The sequence below is a fragment of the Dendropsophus ebraccatus genome, chromosome 8, assembly GCF_027789765.1.
Source record: "Dendropsophus ebraccatus isolate aDenEbr1 chromosome 8, aDenEbr1.pat, whole genome shotgun sequence".
NCBI lineage: Eukaryota > Metazoa > Chordata > Amphibia > Anura > Hylidae > Dendropsophus > Dendropsophus ebraccatus.
This window is the reverse complement of record NC_091461.1, coordinates 118,075,923-118,098,085: the sequence shown is the minus strand read 5'-3', so window position 1 is coordinate 118,098,085 and position 22,163 is coordinate 118,075,923. Positions and strand designations below refer to the sequence as shown.

General features: G+C 41.8%; 1 protein-coding gene across 3 annotated transcripts in view; it reads left to right on the top strand.

Moving 5' to 3' along the window:
- COL24A1 (collagen type XXIV alpha 1 chain) overlaps positions 1–22,163 on the top strand; it is a 186,625-nt gene that overhangs the window by 22,724 nt on the left and 141,738 nt on the right. For all 3 annotated transcript variants that reach the window (XM_069981559.1, XM_069981558.1, XM_069981560.1), the window contains exons 2-4: positions 4,764–4,828; positions 11,639–12,930; positions 16,640–16,693. In XM_069981559.1, the coding sequence (XP_069837660.1) occupies positions 4,764–4,828; positions 11,639–12,930; positions 16,640–16,693 (1,411 nt within the window). The remainder of the gene's footprint in view (positions 1–4,763; positions 4,829–11,638; positions 12,931–16,639; positions 16,694–22,163) is intronic.

Genomic DNA, 22,163 nt, shown 5'->3' with positions numbered 1-22,163 from the left:
GCTGCTGTATGTCCTGCAGGAAGTGGTGTATTCTTTCCAGTCTGACACAGTGCTCTCTGCTGCCGCCTCTGTCCATGTCAGGAACTGTCCAGAGCAGGAGAGGTTTTCTATAGCAATGCTCTGCTGCTATAAACAGTTCCTGACATGGACAGAGGCGGCAGCAGAGAGCACTGTGTCAGACTGGAGAGAATACACCACTTCCTACAGGACATACAGCAGCTGATAGTATTGGAAGACTGGAAATTTTAATAGAAGTAATTTACAAATCTGTATAACTTTCTCACACCCGTTGATCTGAAAGAAAACAATTCCGCCGGTGTACCCCTTTAAGTTGCCATGTAGACCAAAAGGTGTAGCCAAGAGGAGCCTGGTAGAAGAATAAGTCAACAGCTATCTAAGGTGTACGAGGGAAAAGACACACAGTACATGATCTCAGTAGATTTACTGAGTGTTATATGTCAGCTCTTTGCCAGATTATTAGTATATAAGGTGTGACACTGACATGGTATATTATACTCTTATAGTGGACACTCACTGTACATTATCTGTAATTTATTCATCACCGATGTAATTTATTCATCATCTTCTTTGAGTTTAGTAAAAAAAAAAAAAAATTGCCATAAAATCCCCAGAAATGTCCCATACTGCTCCATTCTAGCGGAGAATAACAATCCCATCTGTTTGTTTGCTTCATTTTCTATATAAAACCATCTGTTCTGTCCAGCTGCAGCCTGGAGATTATACTCATTACGCTGCTTTTATTGCACTTCATAAAAATTCTACTTGCCATTGTGTTTTTTTTTCTTTCTTATGATTATGACCATCCATTGACGCTAATGGGGGGGGGGGGGGGGCGCATAAACAAAACGATTATACAGCTAGACCAGGTGTCTGCCTGTAGACCACTATATAGCTGTGCTCTGGTGTGCAGCATTGGAGTATGGTGCTCGGGGATAGCCTCAGGCGTCCCTACTGATGGGGGGCATTGCCTAATGTCACTCGACACTTGTAACCATAGTCCTGTTATTGGATTACTCTACATGTAGTATGGAGATTGTATTTGTTCACTGTGTTATGTGGGCACTCTATTGTAGTATTTGCTTTGCACTGGTACTTAAAGGGGTACTCCAAAGAATAAACTTAGATAAGGTCATAGGTATCTGGTGGGGATGTGACCTCTGACATCAGTATAGTGGGGGGCCCATTATGGGACTGCACTCGGCTCTTGCTGTAAGAAGTGAATGCAGCAGGAGCAGCAATCATCCTGTACCATGGCCCAATTCACAGTGTAGGGGAGATGGATCCCTGTCCTTGTGATCTGGAAGAGTCCCAGTCTTTAGACCACAGATACTAATCACCTAATACACGTTCAATAACTGTTGGCCGAACGAGCAATTATTTCTCCCATACTCCCCATACACATGAACCTTTCTGTGTTCTCAATGGGGAGGGGTATGCTGCAGCCAGACAGCTCTGTTGGTGGCTTATCTCTCTGAGAACAAAGGGGTCCGGCTGTGAAATCCCATTACACCTGACACCTATCTCAAATGATGTCTGTGGAGTCTTGAGAGACCATGATACTGAAAAGTGGGTTCAGCCGACTTAAAGGGGTACTCTAGCAAAAATCTTTGTCTTTTAAATCAACTGGTGTCAGAAAGTTATAAAGATTTGTAATTTACTTCTATTTAAAAAAAATCTCCAGTCTTACAGTACTTATTAGCTGCTGTATGTCCTGCAGGAAGGGGTGTATTCTCTCCAGTTTGACACAGTGCTCTCTGCTGCCACATCTGTTCATGTCAGAAACTGTCCAGAGCAGGAGAGGTTTTCTATGGGGATTTGCTACTGCTCTGGACAGTTCCTGACATGAACAGAGGTGGCAGCAGAGAGTACTGTGTCAGACTGGAAAGAATACACCACTTCCTGCAGGACATATAGCAGCTGATGAATACTGATAAGTTATCTATGAACTGTATTAGATCTATGAGATGTATTATACACCATCACCATTATTATATTATATTATCATATTATTCATGCTCTAGTTCACAATGACAATAGGATCCCTTAAAGGGGTTATCCAGCGCTACAAAAACACGGCCACTTTCCCCCTACTGTTGTCTCCAGTTTGGGTGGGGTTTTGAAACTCCGTTTCTATTGAAGTAAATGGAGCTTAATTGCAAACCGCACCTGAACTGGCGACAACAGTAGGGGGAAAAGTGGCCGTGTTTTTGTAGCGCTGGATAACCCCTTTAACTGAGTCTATGAAGGTGTGAACTTCTGTATACAGCCCTATCCTGCATCAGGTGCACCGCCAACTCTATCCAGGTCTGGCTGACACCCATTACACGGCCAGCTGGCAATGCTTTACATATAGTTTTCCCATGAAAAAAAAAAAGGAATGTCAGGTATTTAAAGTGAGATTGACCAAACAGCCCGAGGTAGAGTTGGCTTGTAAGTTCATACAGACTTTTCCTTTGCCATCTATTAGCTTTCCTATACGAAAAGGGAAAAGGATCATCTTCTCTATCTATTCTGATTCTGGATTTTTGAGCTTCGAGAAGGAATGTGTAGCAGTAATCCATAGGTCAGGGTCTTGTTGAGTTGGGTTTCATCATGGAAGAGTCACGTAAGCTGGTATGATGGATAAGAGCCGGGGGGGGGGGGGGGGGGGGGTCTAACAGGGAAAGTCAAAAAAATCACTGCTGACATCCATTTATTTGGTTAGTGGTCAGTACAGTTATTTAAGGGGGAGGTTGGTGGTCGCTGGCCCCCGTGTCATGTGATCACACGTATAAATGGAGCCGTCCTTAGCAAAGAAGGTGACATTGGGTGTTGTATATACAAAGATGTGTACATAGGACTGGAGGCTATAATGTTTGACTAGTGGCTAGAGGATTTAACCTCTGTCTGTTCATCAATGTCAATAGTGCATTCCCCCAGTGCCTCAATGAACAGTGTAAGAATGGATGCCATGTTTTAATACATGGAGGATATTTTTTTGCTGTTTATTGATGCACATGGTAAATGATTAAGGGGTTAATTTCATTCTAGACATCTATGGCATATTCACAGGCCCTATATCCACAACAGGGGTCCCACTAGTCCATGCGATAAAAGGTTTTTGCCCCAATGGCTACTTATCAACTTATCCATGTAAGTGTCTGACTGTCTGAGGTCTGAACATTGGGAACCTCCAAACTTTAAAAAAGGACTCCTGAATGGAGAAGTAGAGTGCACAGAGTACTCTGCCACAGCCCCATTTATGGGAGTCTATGGGAGTGCTAAACATGGCCGAAAACAGGTTGGACAGGTTCCTTGTTGCCTCATTCAGACTAGAACTTTATTCAACGCGTCTTCTAAGGGGTCAAATCCCTGTGCGCAGACTTGTATTCTCTATTCTGTGGACAGTGCCTTGAAGTGTCCATGGTGGAACACCCCTATAAAGCAGATACATAGACAAGCAAGTTGGTGGCCACATCTCTAGCCAAGGGGGATAGATAAAGGTCCTGTACCTATAAACCTATGTGGGTATGCTATTAGGGTATGTTCACACTGAGGAATAAGCAAGGAATTTTAAGCGGAATCTGCGCTTAATTTTACACATATTCCGCTTGAAATTCCACCTGTAAAATATGTACAGAGCAATGTGTGTTCAATGGGATTTCCACTCTGTTGTTCACATGGCAGAACCTTCCGCCACAGATTTACTTGCCAATTCTTTGGGTGGATTCCGCTGGAGAAATCCCATTGGGGCTTTAAACTTCTGCTTTCCGCTTGCATTCTGCTCAAATTCCATGGCTATTCCGCCATAGCTCGAGAAGAGGAAATTTCAAGCAGAAAACTTTCCTCGCCTATTCCTCAGTGTGAACTTACCCTTAATGTCAATTAGAGGAATACCCCTTTAAGCTTCATCTATATCCATTTCGTCATACAGGTGTATATTGGACATAGGGCTAAGATACCCATTACAGTAAAGTCGGTGTGACTGGTTGACTATCTTACATGTATGTTGTTCTTGCCAATTCTCCAAGATGAAGGGGGTAGGAAGGAGTGGGCATATTTCAACAACTTTAGTGTACAAACTACCACCCGAGATGTCTAGCAGCGGCTTGTGCCTTCTTCCCTACTGAGAACACGTGCATGCTCCGCTGTATTGAGCATACTTGTGAATGGGAAGAATAGATCGTGGTTAAACTTTGCTTTCTAATTCAGATACAGTAATGGTATGAGGCTGCATATACCCAGACACACTGGCAACTTGTCAAAAAGGGATGCTGACATATACCATGGCATACTGGCAGCAGGCTAATTCGGTTTAACACACCTTGTAGTGACTATATTCGGCCCATTTCTGACATGTATACTTCTGTATTCAGTCCCGTAAAATAAACGTATACATTTGGGCCAAGCACAGTCCCTAGCTGGCTACACTTTTGCCATTGAACTTTGCGGACCTGTTGCCAGTACGCCGTGGTTTACGTCAGCATCCCTTTTTGACAGGGCTATAAGCAGTGTGAACCCGGCCTAACTAATCCTTTATACTCATCAATTTGATAATGATGTGCGTTTGTTTTCTGTTTCGATGCACCAATAAAGTTTATTTAAAAACTGCACAAGAGAGAGCTGATCGCTGCTTTCATTTTCCAATCTACTGCAGGAAAATGGAAGCTGTAACCTGACTGGTTGCTATGGCGACTGCTTTGGTGCTTAGTGTCATTGTTATTACTGTGTTATTAAAAGTTTTTTTTCTTTTTCTCTTTCAGGATAAGGCTCCTAGTTGTAGTCGCAGTATGCACAGCTGTCGGTGTGGCGGAGAGGCGAGCACAAGGTGAGAGGAGACCGTCTGCACTGTCACACTATAACGCACAGGCCGCCATTACACTAGGAGCTATGACCTTTGGAAAAATCTCTTCAGCCTGTGACATTTTGTACTGCAGCAGAAAGGCTTTGATTGTGACTTTCCCGCCTGTGGGTGTCGCGGGGGAGGGGGGGGGGGGCAACACTGACGCTCCGGGAATCACATTGTATTTGAGTGTTATTAAACAAATGGAAAAAATAAATAAAACAGCGGGATGTGATTATACTGATGACAATCCCTGGTGCGGCCGCCGAGGAGGACGATTTCATTATGTGCTCGTCTTCTGGTTCTGCTTATTCGATGCAAGAAATCTTTCCAGAATAAAAGCTCGGAGAGATGATAGTAGCCCCTTAGATTACAGGGTTACTCGCACAGAAAACATACAGAAACACCATGGTAAACGGCAAGAGAAGTGGCACGAGTGCGTCGAAATATGAGGGTTATAGGGATAAGTTAAAGGGGCACTCCGTCGAAAAACTTTTCTTTTTTTAAATCAACCGGTTTCAGAAAGTTATATAGATTTGTAATTTACTTCTATTTAAAAATCTCTCAGTCGTCCAGTACTTATCAGCTTCTGTATGTCCTGCAGGAAGTGGTGTATTCTCTCCAGTCTGACACAGCCACCTCTGTCCATGTCAGGAACTCACCATAGAAAATCTCTCCTGCTCTGGACAGTTCCTGACATGGACAGAGGTAGCACTGTGTCAGACTGGAGAGAATTCACCACTTCCTGCAGGATATACAGCAGCTGATAAGTAGTGGAAGAGTTGAGATTTTTTTAATAGAAGTAAAATACAAATCTATATAACTTTGGGAAGCCTGTTAATATAAAAGAAAAATATTTTTGCCAGAGTATCCCTTTAAGATTTGTAGAATATTATGCCATAACCAATGTGCATATGGTGAGAAGACAAGGAAGGAACAGGATTATCAAAATTACTTCTTTTAAAAAATAGCGCCACTCCTGTCCACAGGTTGTGAGAGGTACTGCAGCGAAGCCCCATTTGTTTAAAGAAGCTGAGCTGCAATGTCTTACACAACCTGTTGTCTGGTGTGGCACTGTTTCTGTTAGAAACCAGCCATGTTTTTTTTTTTTTTTTCCTGATCCATTGTAACCCTTCGGGGGTGGCATTGGGGCTGAATTACACAGGCTGAGCCACTGATCTTGTAGACCTGTGGTTATTTACTGAGCATATTACATGGCTTGGTATGCCTATGGTTGTCGGTCACACATTCTGTGGCCATTGGACAGTCAATATTTGCTCCCCTGCTGCAGGCTCCCCCGGATACTCACCCAGCAGCATAATGGTGCAACATTATACCAGTGCTACAATGCTATTCAAACCTTGATGGTGCCTATGTGACCTCTTCTCTGGCTGTCCCTCATCTTTAGAGGCCAGAAGTCAGTTTTCTATGCATCTCTATGAGAGCGCTGTCATAGAGATTCATTGAAGATCCTAACTTCCAGTCTTCAAAGGCATAGGAGAATTAAGGGCGGTCAGGAGAGATGTAACGTAGGTAGGCGCCAGTGTGATCTGAGTGGCGTCGGTGAGCCAAGAACAACAATTTGAGGGGGTTGTTGAGGGGGCTGGGCATTGACGTGCAGAGATACTATGTCCAGTAGGTGGATCATTTTTTTTAACCCAGTTGAACATTGCATGCCACACATGCAAACACCATTAATTTGTGTGTTTTTTTTTACCATTGACTACAATAGGGAGGTGGTGTATTCTCTCCAGTCTGACACAGTGCTCTCTGCTGCCACCTATGTCCATGTCAGGAACTGTCCTGACTAGAGATAAGCGAACCGGGTTCGGATTCGAGTCGATCGTTCGGTATTTGATTAGCTGGGGCTGCTGAACTTGGATAAAGCTCTAAGGTTGTTTGGAAAACATGGATACAGCCAATAACTATATCCATGATTTCCACATAGCCTTAGGGTTTTATCCAAGTTCAGCAGCCCCCGCTAATCAAATGCCGAAAGTTCGGGTTCGGATCGTCTCGAGCATGCTTGAGGTTTGCTCATCTATAGTCCTGAGCAGTAGCAAATCCCCATAGAAAACCTCTCCTGCTCTGGACAGTTCCTGACATGGACATAGGTGGCAGCAGAGAGCACTGTGTTAGACTGGAGAGAATACACCACTTCCTGCAGGACGTACAGCAGCTGATAAGTAGTGAAAGACTGGAGATTTTTAAATAGTAGTAAATTAAAACTCTATATAACGTGCTGACACCAGTTGATTTGAAAGAAAAACAACATTAATCTGGAGTACCCCCTTAAGTCCCTGTACCTAAACTATAGTATATATGTGTGTATATACTGTATATATTAGCGCTCTGGAATTAAGGGCGCTTTATAAATAAATAATAATAATAATAATCTACATGTCACACAAACAGATATTTGCGCCTTGTGAAGTTTTAGTTTCAGCTTATATTTTGTCTCAGAGTTTAGACCATTTAGCAGAAACATATTTTGTCCACGTTGGATCCATTAGAGCGCATGGAAGTCATATGGCGTTCCCTGTAACATCGAGAGAGGATTAATGGTGAATGAAATCATAAGATAAACGCCAAATTAGAAGCAGATAAAAAATGTAAAGCAGAAGCGGCAGCCATCTAAATCATACGATTCAAAAACTTCACGACCCTAGACGTTGGAAAAGAGGATAAAATTCCTGGGAGAGGCAGAGGGTGACCTATGGAGGTCTCCGATACTAGATAAAGTGGGATTTAAAAAAAAAAAAAACCTTGTCTTGTACAGCTCCTCGGGCTCAGCCCATACTTCTCCTGCCCAGAGCCGAGCCGTGGAGGCTGGTAGATGCACTCACTCTTGTTTGACGACATCTATTTGATAGATTGAGAGAACAAGTTGTCTCTTCGCTGACTTTACTGAAGACGTGCTAAACTATTTTATTTCCTGGAGGTATGGACTGAGGGGACAAGACCAAGATCTATGGTGGGTTATTTTAACCCTCTTTCATATTGTGGACTGAATTTGACCTGATGAGTGTAGGAACAAGGAGAAAGTAATTTTCTAAGACAAGCTACAACATTATCAGCACATACTTGTGGTAACTTGGTACACACCAGCGGGATATGTTTGCTCGCTATCTGTTCACATCTGCAATTGGAGGCTCCGTCATAGATTCCGTCACATTCGACGGAAAAAATACAACACGCAACACTGTTTTTCTAGTAAAATTACAGACATGGAAAACTCCTCTTAGTATGGTTGGGTCTTTAGGTATCTGCTTACCTATAGCATTATCATGCATAAGTCATAGTTGGCGAAAGGGGTGGGCACATGATATGCCACCTAAAACTGTCCGTCAAACACCTCCATATAGCCGTCCATCGTACATTGAACAGAAATAGAAGCGGATAACATTGTATATTGTGTAGTGGTAGTGCTGGGATACCAAAGATCAGTTACCATTAACATGAATGAGGACTGAGCTGTAGTAACCCAGCATGGGACCATCACCAGGGACGTAGATATAGATGATGATGCGGTTGTACCCTAGGGGGGGACCATACAGTCTTTTATCTCTATATGAGGAGGCCAGGACTATAAATTAATCATTTAGTTGAGGGCCCTCTGACAGTCTTTGCACTGAGGCCCACATGTCTAGCTGACAAATCTGGAGAACAGATCATGCATGTTCCCGTGTTTTGAGACTCTTAAATGAGGCTCCACGGACTCTGCATGTGATGTATGGAGATGTCTTCTTCTGTCCTGTGCACTGTGTATTGAGGCAAATTGGCAAGCAACAGATTGGCAGGATGACTGGAGTCAATGCAATGCAAAAGCCAGGAAGGCTCTGCCAAGGTTCTCAATATTCAGGACTGTGTTTTCTCTTCCCAAGGGCCCAATACCAGCTGATAAGTTGACCTCTATGGTATTACGCCCTTGGGAGGGGGATATTGCAGTTCATTCACAACCTAAAGTTAAGATACTATGAATAGTATGTGACCTAGACCTGTTCTAGGCAAAGGAAAATGAATGGGACTAAGAAGTCAGCTATTCTACCAGTTGCGTAAGGTTACACAGAAACATCAGTCTTCAACAACCTGACCATTCAACAGGGCCAATGCTGGCAATACATATTAGATGTCAGATGACCTCTTCTTACTTTGAATCACTTCAAAACCCATGCACGTTCTCCTCAGCCCGATTGTGCATGTGTTCTTGGTTGAGAGTGGGAAAGGAGCCACTGTCGGATCTCTTTAGTGTTGACATTTAGCTGCCCAACCATTTTGTTTCCCCCACCTCTGAGGCCGGCGGAGAGTCAGAAAACCCCCATGAACCTTAGATGTTCTGTATGGTGACCTTACAACCTCTCAGTATACTACTACATGACTACAAATTGTACGTTTTTGTGGGTTAAGCTATCAGTGTGATGATGGCTGCTAGAGTCGTCTTCCAGCCAAGACTTTAGTATCCACCACTTGTGTGCTCGGCAGACAGAAATATTTACATCACTTGGTCATTGAGAAGAGGACCCAGGATGTAAGAGGTAAACATCCTGTGCATGTTATATTAAGCCTCCTGCATTCATTGATACCACACAGCGCCATGGCGTGTATTATAAATAGGTCACTTTCCGCTGGATACATTTATTAACAGCCGGAGGCATTGTAGACCTGGACATTGGATAAGCCCTTGGTATGCTGGCTATGTGAAATGTTTACCGCCATCGGAATCCCTATATTCTATATACACCGCGTACGTCTCCTATTGCACAAAAATACTCTTCCAGAATGCACATACCATTTGTACATAAGAGTCGGGTATTTATTGTTTATATTCATGCAGTTTCCCCCAATTTTATGATGACCACCCAAGAGTACCAGAGACTATAGAGACCATAGACGATTAGGGAAAACCAACGCAACATGCCGTTTCCAGAGCCATCAAAAAAAGTTGTTTGATGTTTGGTGACCCTTAAGGCCCTATTACACATAGCGATTATCGTGTAAAGATTCTCTTTAACGATTGATCAGAAGTGATAACTATGGATTTAGTAGCGAACGATTCTGACGTTATTACATTCAACAAATTTGATTGTTATAGCGAATGTTTAAACGATAATCGCTCCGTGTAATGAGGCCTATAGGAGTATGTGTTGGACTGGGCATCTGGTCACCCCTTAGTATGGTCCTGCTTTGGAGAGAGGGTGGTCCCTTTAGATGCTCCTTTATGTAAGTGTAGATCAGCAAAGTTTGGGGACTCCAGATGCTGGTAGACTTTTAGGTAAATGGCTGGTTAGGTTTCCTTTTTCGTTCTCCTTCAACCGACATTTATAAAACACTTAGGTTTTTATCTGGAAGACAAAGTTTAAATGCCCTAAATAATTTAATAGTCCTAAGACCAGAGGTGTCCTACATCACTCAACCAGAATGTTAGAACTTTATATGCCTGATACTGTTTAGGTCCCCATTGTGGCACCAAACCAGCTCTGATTCATCAAAGCATTTGAAAGGGGCAGTAACCACTTGTAGTGTAGTGATGGGTGACACATATAACAATACCTTCAGAGTGTTTGCACTCCTGACTTCCTTGCTTTCTACCTCAGTGTCCAACTATCATTTACAGGTCATGGGGTCAATGATGTCAGTCGTGAGTAGTAGACAGTATCATTTATGGCCACTCCATAAAATCTGCTGCCCGACAAATCTGCCGCCTGAGCAATAAACCCATGACAGAAAGGGCCCTGTTTGTACTGTACAGGACACCAGAGATCCTCTGATCCTTCAAGTACAACGGTATTTACAACCACTATATATTTGTTATATGCAAGGAGTTTCTGTTTTCTATATTAGTTTTTTTCTTTTAGAAGCTTCCAAGCTATTTACTAGTTTTCTATAAGGTGTTGGCCCAGTAAGAGAGCTTGCAAGTTTGCTGAGGGTCTGACTACCAGGACCATTGTTGATCATTGGAACAGAAGTCCTCCAAGTGATCAGTGTGAATGGAGCTGTATCGTGCCAGTGTATGGGACTATGGTGTACTTCACTATCTCCATCCATTCCAATGATGGTGAATGGAAACTTGGGGATTCTAATTCTCTTTGAGTGGGGTCCCGGCAGTCAAAGACACCCAATAATCATACATTTATCATCTAACCTCTAACCTATGGAGAAGTGATTGATGCCGTTAGTGGGCTGACTCCTTTTAAGTTACAATATCTTCAATTTATGTAATAATGACCCAACGAGAGGTAACTGCGTCTGTATATATACAATAGAAAGTCAAGACTGTGGCTCTGTACTCTCATTTGTATGACTTTTCATCTCCCTGAGTAATCACTGGGGAGTTTCCAAGTAGACTCATGGAATAATGCCCACAATACACTTGGCAGTCAAGAAGACAGACAACCTGGCTTCTTCATTTAATAAAACCACAGTGTCACACTTTGAAGATAATTCAAAGGCGATTGTCTTTGCAGCATTGTAAGTTCATAGCTCAGAATTAAAGGGGAAAAAAATCCCCCGTCATCACAAGATGACCACCCTGCATGAGTCCTGAAAATTCCACAATAGAAACACGGAAAACACTTAAAATGCATTTTAGGTATGTCAGACATCTTTTCTATTCTTCAAGGTCATAACTTCCCCGCCTGCCGTCAAGGAAGTTAAGAAGAATTATTTTCTGGTGCACTACATGTAACACCATACTATAACTGCACATACATAATATACAAAGATACATAGAAAAAAATAAAAAAAAACAGTTTTTCTAAGATCATAAAATCTGATTTCTTTCCATTTCTATTGTAGGCACACGTGCTTCTCATCCGTCAGGTCGTGGAGAAAAGGGGCCTCTACCATTGTCATCAGTGACCACCAAACCATGGACAGCTGCTGGCGAAGAGCGCAGAGTAGAGTTAGCAGAACCAGGAGTAGTTCTGACCACAGACACAGTCATCGAATATCCACTGGGAAATGACATTGTTTCCAAACTGGGACTTCCATTTTACTTGTTGATCAGTCTACGCTCAGACAAACCCAACAATGCTTTCCTTTTCAGTATTAGAAATAAAAATAGAATATTTTTTGGTGTACAGTTGCTGCCGAGAAAGTTGGTGGTACACACGGGGGGCAAACAGTCGGTGTCTTTCGATTACACGGTGCAGGATGGACAGTGGCACAGCTTCGCTATTGGTGTCGGACACACGTCCATTTCATTGTTTGCAGAATGTGGAAAGAAATACTTTAACAAAGAAGCTGTATTTGACAGACAGACGCTTGCTCCCAGCAGTACATTTACTTTGGGGAGAATGACTCTTCATTCTGTTCAGTTTGAAGGAGTGATATGTCAACTGGAGATTATTCCTTCAGCAGAAGCTTCTGCAAATTATTGTCTCTATGTGCGGAAGCATTGTCTTCATACCGATACTTACCGATCGCAACCTGAAGACCCAACAAGTCAACAACTTCTTCGTCCATCTGTGCAAGAGCAGACGAAAAAACGTGTAGAGGACAGTGCCCAATCACAGTCTATATTAGACCTAGCCAAAGAACCAGATTTATTGACATCTAGAACCTCCTCCTCTAAGCTGTCCCCAAAATTCCAAAATTTTAGTTCTGCCCAAAAAGAAACATCTCGTGTCAGGGTTACTCAACGTCCTGAAACAAATATCCAACCAACACACCATCGAAATTCATCTTCGAACAACACAGGACATGGTTATTTATCGCCAACCTTGGCTTATGAAAAGATGCGTTTGAGGAACGTCACAGAGAGAAAATACACAAAAGAACAAAAGGATGGAAAGGTGGGTATCCATCGGATCTTCAACAGGACGCTGTATCAGGCCAGTAGTGACACATATAGCCAACTTGACGTTTTGGATGGTCCCGATGAGGGTGACCACTATGGAACGGAGGGTGACCACTATGGAACTGAGGTTGACTATGGACCGGAAAATGACTATGGAACGGAAAATATCTATGGGACAGAAAACAACTACGAAGTCGACATGGAGAACTATGACTACGACTACGAGGAGATGAACATGCTTTTTGAAATGGAGGATTTGCTTGGAGATAAAGGAGACCCTGGACCTCCAGTAAGTTGACTGTTTTATTAATAAGATGTGTGTGTGACTTGTGAAAAGAGTTTTGGAACATTTGATGAGCATGTGACATGACTCACTGTAGTTTCTTGGCTTAGCGAAACGATAGTAATTTTAGAGGAACGTTATTTCAGATGTCTTCTATCTTCTTACAGACAGAGCCAAATGTTTCAAGCTGTAGTAAAGCATTTTTCATTCTAAATTCATGGAAATCAAATTGCAGACAGAATAGAGGGCCAAGTTCACACAGTTCTTTGTGGTGTTCAAGAAGTTCCAACAGCATCAGTAGCATCAAAAATTTCCAAAATTGATTGCATTTCCAAGTAAAAAAACAGCAATGTTTCAACCCAATGGGTTTTTTTTTCAAGCATGGAAAAAAAAACACGCAATCCTTGCAAACATTGGGTCGAAATGTTGCTGTTTTTCACTTAGAAATGCAATAAATATTGGAAATTTTAGATACTACTCTTTGATGCTGTTGGATCTGGAAAGTAGTTTAGGCCATGTTTGAAGAAGCACTCCACAATTTTTTATAATCTTCATTATACAGCTAGTTAGTAGTTATAACTAGAGATTAGTGGACTTTTTGGATTTCTGGTTCGTGAGAACCAAAGAGATCGGCGATGGATTCCCGCTGTCTGCTCGCTCCGTGCAGCGGGTGGATACCTCCTAAGGAACTCCTGGAAAACGCCAATGCCAATGGCTGTATCCCAGTTTTCCAGGCGTTCCTTAGGAGGTATCCACCCGCTGCACGGAGCGAGCAGACAGCGGGAATCCGACGCCGATCGTTCTGGTTCTCACGAACCAGAAATCCGAAAAGCCCGCTCCTCTCTAGTTATAACCTAATTTATTGCCTAAAAATTCCCAGAATAATTTCCATGTGTTAGGTCATGTGATCTCAACGTAAACCCCCCACCCCACCCCGAAAACACATGCGTTTCTGTACTCTCAACGTGGCAAGAAGGAAGTGATAGTAGAGGCTTAGTTGCCCATGTAATGATGCATCATAGGATGGTTAATGGACTTGAAAAGGAAAGAGTGCAGTCTGAAGTTCAAGATTGTGACAACAATAATGAAAATACAATAATGACATGTATGGATGCAGCTGACATGTGAACCTACATACATATGCACGCTCACAGTGTGCATGTGTTTTAAATGGAGATAGGGGAGTACATGGCTGCTAGAGACCTATGACCTTATTTTCAGTCAAAGTGATCAGGCATTGAAATCTTACATGCCCAATTACCATCTGTAATATTACATCAGACGGAAAAAATAGGGGATAGGGAAAGGTGGGAGGCCAACCCTTATAAGGCTGGGTTCACACAACGTTTTTGCAATCAGTTTTTTTTTTTCATGTTTTTGCAAAAATGGAAATATCGGATGGAAAAATGGATGGAAAAACAGATGCAATTGTGTGCAACTGTTTCGATTCATTTTCCATTGATTTCCATTACACTTAAAAACGTACTTGAACTTATTTTTGTGTACGTTAAACAAAAGTGTGTGTTTTGGTCCATTTTTTTTTTATGATGGAAGTCAATAAAAAAAACGGATAAAAACATCTGTTTTTTTCCATTAGTTTTTTTTGCAAACACAGATTGCAAAAACGTAGTGTGAAGCTAGCCTTATGATATTTTTTTTTAGATAAAACTGAAAATAAACCTCTACATTCACAAATGCCATTGACTTCTTGCCTCTTCCTTTGCTGCCCCCTGTTGGTTCATTCTCTGCATTCCGCATCCTCTGCTATGGTGATTGTGAAAGATTCATTGGAGCAGAGAGCAGCTAATCTATGTGGGTGTGTCTGTCAACACAATGTCGACAGATCTTCAGCAACAACCAGACAAATTCTGAATGTGGATGTAGATAAGATGGTTACAAGGACAAGATGAAACTTAAAGTAATATAATATGTTTCCTGTTATTAAAGCATCTGTAGAGGAAATACCTATAGACAAGTTATTGAGCCTTTTTATGAATTCCTGCTTTTATATTTTATATAATATTTTTTTTAACAGTGCAATAAATTGTGTAGCTAAGAACAAGCGTGCCACAAGAGCGCTCGGCTCCATACAAATAACGCTGTAATACCAGACACAGCCCAGCAGGGGCACTCTTGTCCATAGCTGCACAATTTGTAGCATTGCTAGAAAAGTAGATTATTGCATGGAATTCTAGAAAGCAAGCTCTGCGTTTTTCTGTGATTAAATAAACCTCCGAAAAGATCTTTACAGCATAGTTTGACCCTATTTGCACAGCAAAAGTCAGTGCTGCTTTGGACACTAAATTCAAGAATATTCAAATCATTGTTTAATTGTTGTTGTTGTTTTTTTTTTATTTTTGCATGAATACCACCTCCCATTGAGTTCAGTGGGTGTCAGCTTTTACTGTGCATGCAACACTGATAAATCCACTCTTGGTTTTCGAAACTTTTTTTCCCAGAACCTATAATTAAGGAGGTTTCAGACACTGATTCAGAGATACCTGCTTGTAATTGGCTTCAAAATCAACTTTAAAAGTGTTTTCTAAATGTAAAATTTTCAGGACTGAGGCTGAATTTTAAGTCTTTTTGTTAGCTGTTTGTTCTTTATATATATATATATATATATATATATATATATATATATATATACACACACACACACACATATATTATCTTTCCAGTCTGACACAGTGCTATCTGCTGCCACCTCTGTCTATTTATGTCAGGAACTGTACAAAAAAGTGGCAAATCCCCACAGAAAATCTTTCCTGCTCTGGACAGTTCCTGACATGGACAGAGATGGCAGCAGAGAGCACTGTGTTAGATTGGAAAGAATACCCCACTTCCTGGAAGACACACATCGGATAAGTACTGGAAAGTTGGAGGTTTTGAATGGAAGTAAATCACAAATCTATATACCTTCCTGACACCAGTTGACTTTGAAGGATTAGTTATTAGTTTACACATCGGAAAATTTGTGATTTTTGAAGGGTCCAGGAGCGCCCTTGGAAAGAGACAGCAGCAGTGTAAAACAGGCCTGGGGTCATATTCCAGACACACCTTCTTGGCTGTCACAAGAAGCAATAACACAAAGTTGAGTTTTATCTACATTATCAAACTTTTACAAAGTTTGGAGAACAACCAATGTAATTGAGATTCAGATCCTAGAGCCGCCATCTCATCACAGCTCGGAGGGGATCAAGGACGGTCTGTCACATTTCAAAAGGATTTGTGAAAAAAAAAAAAAGCAAAGAAAAATAGCAGAACCAGGTGTTAACCACTAGCTAAAAGGATACAGAAAACTTCTTGTACGCCAAACGCAGTGGGCCCATAGAGCGCACAAAGCCTGGTTGACTTCCACCGGAGTGCAGTTGTTTTACTTGAGATAGGCCGCCTTACACAAGGGCGTCTGGGACCATTCACACTGCGGCCATTTATTATTTCAGAAAATTTGTAAATAATGGAAGACCATCATTTCCTCATGGAAATAACAGACATTCCTTTGGCTTCAATGAGAATCTGTGTGTTGGGAGCTCCATTAAATGCTTGGATTCTTTTCAGCTGAAAGTCGGAGCTTTAAGCCCAACGCTCTGTGATCTTACTGCAGGGTTAGAAGGTGTTGATAATTGATAGTTTGGGATTTCGAGTCTCAGACACTGGAGCTTAGTCATTCTTAGACTTTCAGTAAAATACTTGTGTGTTTCTGTGTCTTCAGGGTCCTCCAGGTCCTCCCGGTTTACCAGGTCCCCCAGGGAAAAGAGGTCCAAGGGTGAGTAACTGGCATATCACGTTTCACATCTGTTTTTGCATTTACAACCTGATAATAGATCGCATTTAGTTTATCCCTGGTTAACAAGAGTGTCTTAGAAATATTTAGTAGAGAAGGGTTCTTAAACATTGGAATGTATGACTTGACGGAAATTGTAAGTGCCGGCTGTGTGAACCTGCTTCATAGAGATGCTATCTATGGAGACATAATGGGGGATATTTAGCACAACACATCACCTCTGATTCCAGGTAATTCTCTCAATATAATTACATTTCTTATATACAATAAAAAAAAAATCTGAGAGCTCTTGTCCTTGTGTATCCTTGTCCAAAGTCGACCGAATGTAGAGTAACATGTGTCAAACACGAATTAAATGAATCAGCTGTTGACTTTTTTTTTTACTTTGTCTTGTAAAAGTCATCAACTTTCCATGTGTTCCAATTCCATAGAAGAGTCTGGAACGAGTCTAAAAGTGTGTGTGTGTGTGTGTGTGGGGGGGGGGGGGGGGGGGGTCAAATTTGCGGCTCTCCAGCTGTTGCAAAACTACAATTCCCATCATTCCTGTCCAGGCATGATGGGAATTGTAGTTTTGCAACAGCTGGAGGGCTGCAAGTTTGGCACCTGTGGTCTAGAGTCCACTCCAGACTTTTCTGGGGAGTCGAGATACTTGGAAGGTGGATGATTTCATTGTCTGCTGATTCATTATCAGATTTGGTAAAACCTACTGTAGCCTGACTCAAATCTAATAAGCACTCTTGGCACATTCCACCTGGACAGCCCCCACCCACCGCCGGTACCGTTTTGATGTCCTGTCTTTGGCATGTCCATTGGCTGGATGAAGGCGGGGAGAGAGGCGCTGCAGGCCTAGGGCACAGATGCACTAGGCCCCGCCTCATCAAACTCCACCACCACCACCAGTTGTTTGGGGGGGGGCTGTCCAAGTGGTATAGATTCGCTTTAAAGATTCATACAATCTAGAGTTTTTTTCAGTATTGGCTGTGGCTCTTGGAGTACATCCACATGGGTTACACTTGCTGAATTTAGCTGAAAATCTAAAAATGCAGGAAAATTCACCCGGAAATCCCCACCATATTGGTTTAGGTTAGGGATAGGGAAACCTTCAGGGATTTCTCGCAAATCTTCTCCATTTACTTCAATGGGGAGTTGGAAATTTGCAATCAAATCCTTGTGTTGGGGATTTCACTGTGCACCTAAACAAGGGATCGGAAACCTGCAGCCCTCCAGCTATTGCAAAACTACAATTTTCATCATGCCTGGACAGCCAAAACTAAAGCTTTGGCTGTCCAAGCATGATGGGAGTTGTAGTTTTGCAACAGCTGGAGCGCCGAAGGTTTCCAATCCCTGGTTTAGGTGCACAGTGAAATCCCCAACACAAGGATTTGATTGCAAATTTCCAACTCCCCATTGAAGTCAATGGAGAAGATTTGCAAGAAATCCTTGCAGTTTCTGCAGCAGGAATCGATCAGAAATTGACATTGTAGTTTAATTTCCATGCAGAAGCTTTTCAGTGTGTTCATAAGATTCTGCTGCAGCTTTTCCCTCGCAGACCGTAAGGCTACATCCAAAAATTGTGGCAGTGCTGCAGATATTCTACCGGTGGGGATTTTCACAAATGTCCTTCATGTTTGCAGAGAAATTATCTGCAGAAAATCCAACCCATATGAATTTAGCCTTATGGCCCTATTACACAAAGCGATTAATCGGCTGTATTTGGGCGATTATTGGCCATTAAGGCCGATAATTGCTTCATGTAATAAAAGGCTTCTTTGTCTTTCATTGTTTTATAACATGTTGAAAGACAAACAACAACAATGGCAACGGTCCAGTGGTTGGCTGTAGAGGCAGCTCTTAATGTGGTTGTCCTCAACTGGACCTTGGCATCTATACTGTTCCATAGTCCTGACCTAGCTTTGAATCCTCTGGTACTCTGGTGGACCAGTCTGACCATGGACCAAACATTCACCCTACATCTAGTTACGTGAAGAGGAGACTGTGAGAATTAAACATAGTCAGAATGAAGGAAAAATAGTCATGGCCTGAGCCAGAGGGCCACCACCTATGGCATGTCCGGACATATCACATTCATTATTCTCTGTATCGTGATCTGCAGACCATGTATACATTCACGCTGAGCCCCTTTTAACACTTCCAATATAATTTTAGCGGTCGCCTTATATAATACACAATTTAGGACCAATTTGACCTTGAACCTGCAGCCTCAGTACTTGGGGAGGGGGGGGGGGGGAGATATATACTTATCCTGGCAAAAATCCTTTGCTCATCTTTTCGTCCTCATTTTTAGACCTTCTCTATGGATACACCCATTTACTGGCTCTGAAAGTGCCTGTCGGATCCTAAATATAAAATATTTGTTTCCACCCAGTCTTTTATGTGTAGTCTAGATATAATTGTGGTTTAGCATAGTACGCAATGTTTTATTATAACTCGTGCCTGTAAGCCAAGTGAGCTGTGTGTATATTTGCCGTGTCATTAAGTGCACGTCTTTACTGTAATTTTAACTACTCAGTTCTGATATTTTGGGAATGGTGCAATCTTGAAGTTGGTTATTTGTAAACTTGGCCAAAAGACTTGACTCATCCTTCACCTCGACCTTAGTTCAATTTGTTTGATGTAAATGTGTTTACAAGTAGATAAAGTAGCAGCCAATGTATTAACGAAAAAAAACATAAAAATAATAAAATTTTTGGCTGGAAAGTGTAAAAACCCAGTGTGACTCAACAGAGTATGTAGTAAGACAACAACTAAAAGTATCCAGATGACTGGTAGCTCTGTGCTGTCCCTGTTGTTCTGACTAAATAGACAAGTGGGCGTGTCCCTACACTGCCTGACACTGTCAGCTCTGATTGTATAATCTCAGACAGTCTAGAGACACATCTCCAAATGGTAACACCAAAATGGCTATTTAGTCATCCATTTCTTGTAAGTGGATTTGTAGTTGGATGAAGTATAGATATCAGAGGGCTGTTATTTATTATGTATATTCTGAGCAGAGACTGGTTACTAGATATGTGGTCCAAACAATGGAAACTACAGTTTAATGTTTCCAAATGTAAAATAAATTGGGGAGTAGGATCATATCATTAGTTCTGTGTTAGTGAAGACTTCAGAAGAGAAGGATTTAGGGGTAGTGATTTCTGACAGTCTTAAAATGAGTCACCAGTGCAACCAGGTGGTAGGAAAAGCTAATGGTATGCTCGCCTGTTTTATTTATTTATATATATATATATATATATATATATATATATATATATATATATATACTGGGCTGTATACATATAATTGAATGCTGGGCTCAAAAGGTATAACCAGAAGGAAGAGGGAGATAGTGATCCTGCTGTATACAGCTCTAGTGACATCACATCTGGAATACTGTGTCCAGTTCTGAAGGAATCTTCTGGCTGATGTGGTTGGTAAATCTACAGTAAGTAAATATAAATCCGCCTGGGATAAACCTTTAGCTACCCTAAAATATAATAAAGGAAATTATATAAGGGCAAACCAAATGGACCTGGGGGGGTTCTGCCAACAATTTTCTGTTTCTAAGAACACATAGAGAAACAACATAACACAGAGCTATAAGAAAAGATGTTCCAGAAGTATTTATTCAAACATACAGCTACGAAGAGGCTATGGGTCACCTATGAAGGGTATTTATAGGCTTAAAAAATATTAGGCAGTCTACTGTGGCTTAAGTCTTTCAGTTTCCTGGTCCCCTGACTGTCAGTGGACAGAGACACATGAAAATGTTAGCCTTTATATTTTTGAAGACTTTACAAAGGTTTAGATATGATACTCTACTGGACCGTAGTTAATAGAGTTGGGGGCCCTCATGTGTTATTTGGGTCAAGCAGTTAATGTGAAGAGCAACCACAAAGAGTGTCTCTCTCTCTTTTCTCTGTCTCTCTTATTATCGGAGATCCCAGGAGCAGGACAGACCACTTTTAGGAACCTTCAAACTAACAAAAGTGGATTGTTACAAGTTGACAGCTCTTTAATATGAACTTGGTTCCCCGTGGGCTTCAGTAAGATCAAGGACCAATGTTCGGAGATAAGGTCTAGCTTGCAGTTGGCATTCCACTTTTTCCCGAAGGAGTTTAATGGGGTTGAGGTCAGAGAATCAAAAGGTCCAGCCTACGACAGACCATTATCTCTACCACTGATGTATCTGGGCAGAAGTATTCTTGCAGCCTTCAAACCCAGCTTTGTCCATCAGACTTCCAGATGGTGAAGTGCGATACATCTAACAGGGTTGGGCCATACATCACTTAACTGCAAACTGTATCCCACATGTTGATCTCAGACTTCTGTGTGGTTGTTCAACTATGAAAACCCAATGTTAGAAATTCCAATGATCAGTTACCAGAGGCAATATGTCCTACCACTTCAAAGTCCAATCACAATTGAGTAGAGAAGCTACAGAAACATCAACATGACTAAAGCCAGCCATACACATTAGATTAATGTTGGCTGAACCCACCAGTTTTGGTAGGACTGGCGAACCTCTGATGAGTATGGTGTCCTCCCAACTTATGTTGGAGAAGAGAAGGATCATGAAGTTGGATTTCAACATTGTGAAAACTTTTTTCTCAGAGGAGATAAGCCACCAATAGAGGCATTTACCAGTGATAGACTCCTCTCTTCTTCTTTAGTAGATGCTGAACTGTTCAGGTTCAGCATTGTTCTCTGAACCTGAACGCTTAGTATTTGGCTCCCTTTGGCTTCAGAAGTTGGATGCCTATAGATGTTTCCCATTCTTTTCCAGAACTCACTAAGGGCCCTATTCCACCGGACGATTATCGTTCAGATTATCGTTAAATCGTTCGAATCTAAACGATAATCGTTAGGTTGAAATGCAGTTAACGATTAACGACCGAACGAGAAATCCTTGATCGCTTTATAAGACCTGGACCTATTTTTATCGTTGCTCGTTCGCAAAACGTTCGCAAATCGTTCGCATTGAATAAGACATCGTTCGGTCGTTTGCAATAGATATGAACGCAATAGCGAATAAATAGCGAAGAAGGAACGATCGCAATTACGATCATAAGTAACAATTATCGTTCCATAAAAATGAAAAGTGAACGTTTTCAGGTCTTTCGCAATAGCGGTCGCTTGAGATCGTTAATCGTTAACGATTATGCAAACTATAATCGTCCGGTGGAATAGGGCCCTAAGGCTGAGTTCACATGGAGTAAAACTCACGGAATGCAGCCAGCCTCCGTGTCATACTGGCAGTCTATGGGAGGCTCACGCGCCTCTCCGCTCAGAAGAATTGACGTGTCCAATCTTCCGCGCGGAGAGAGGAGGCGTGCGAGCCTCCCATAGACTGCCAGTATGACATGCTGACTGGATTCCATAACGGAGAATTCTGCCATGTTTACTGGCCCTAAGGCGGCATGCAACTTTTGCAGCCTCAGGGAGTCAAATG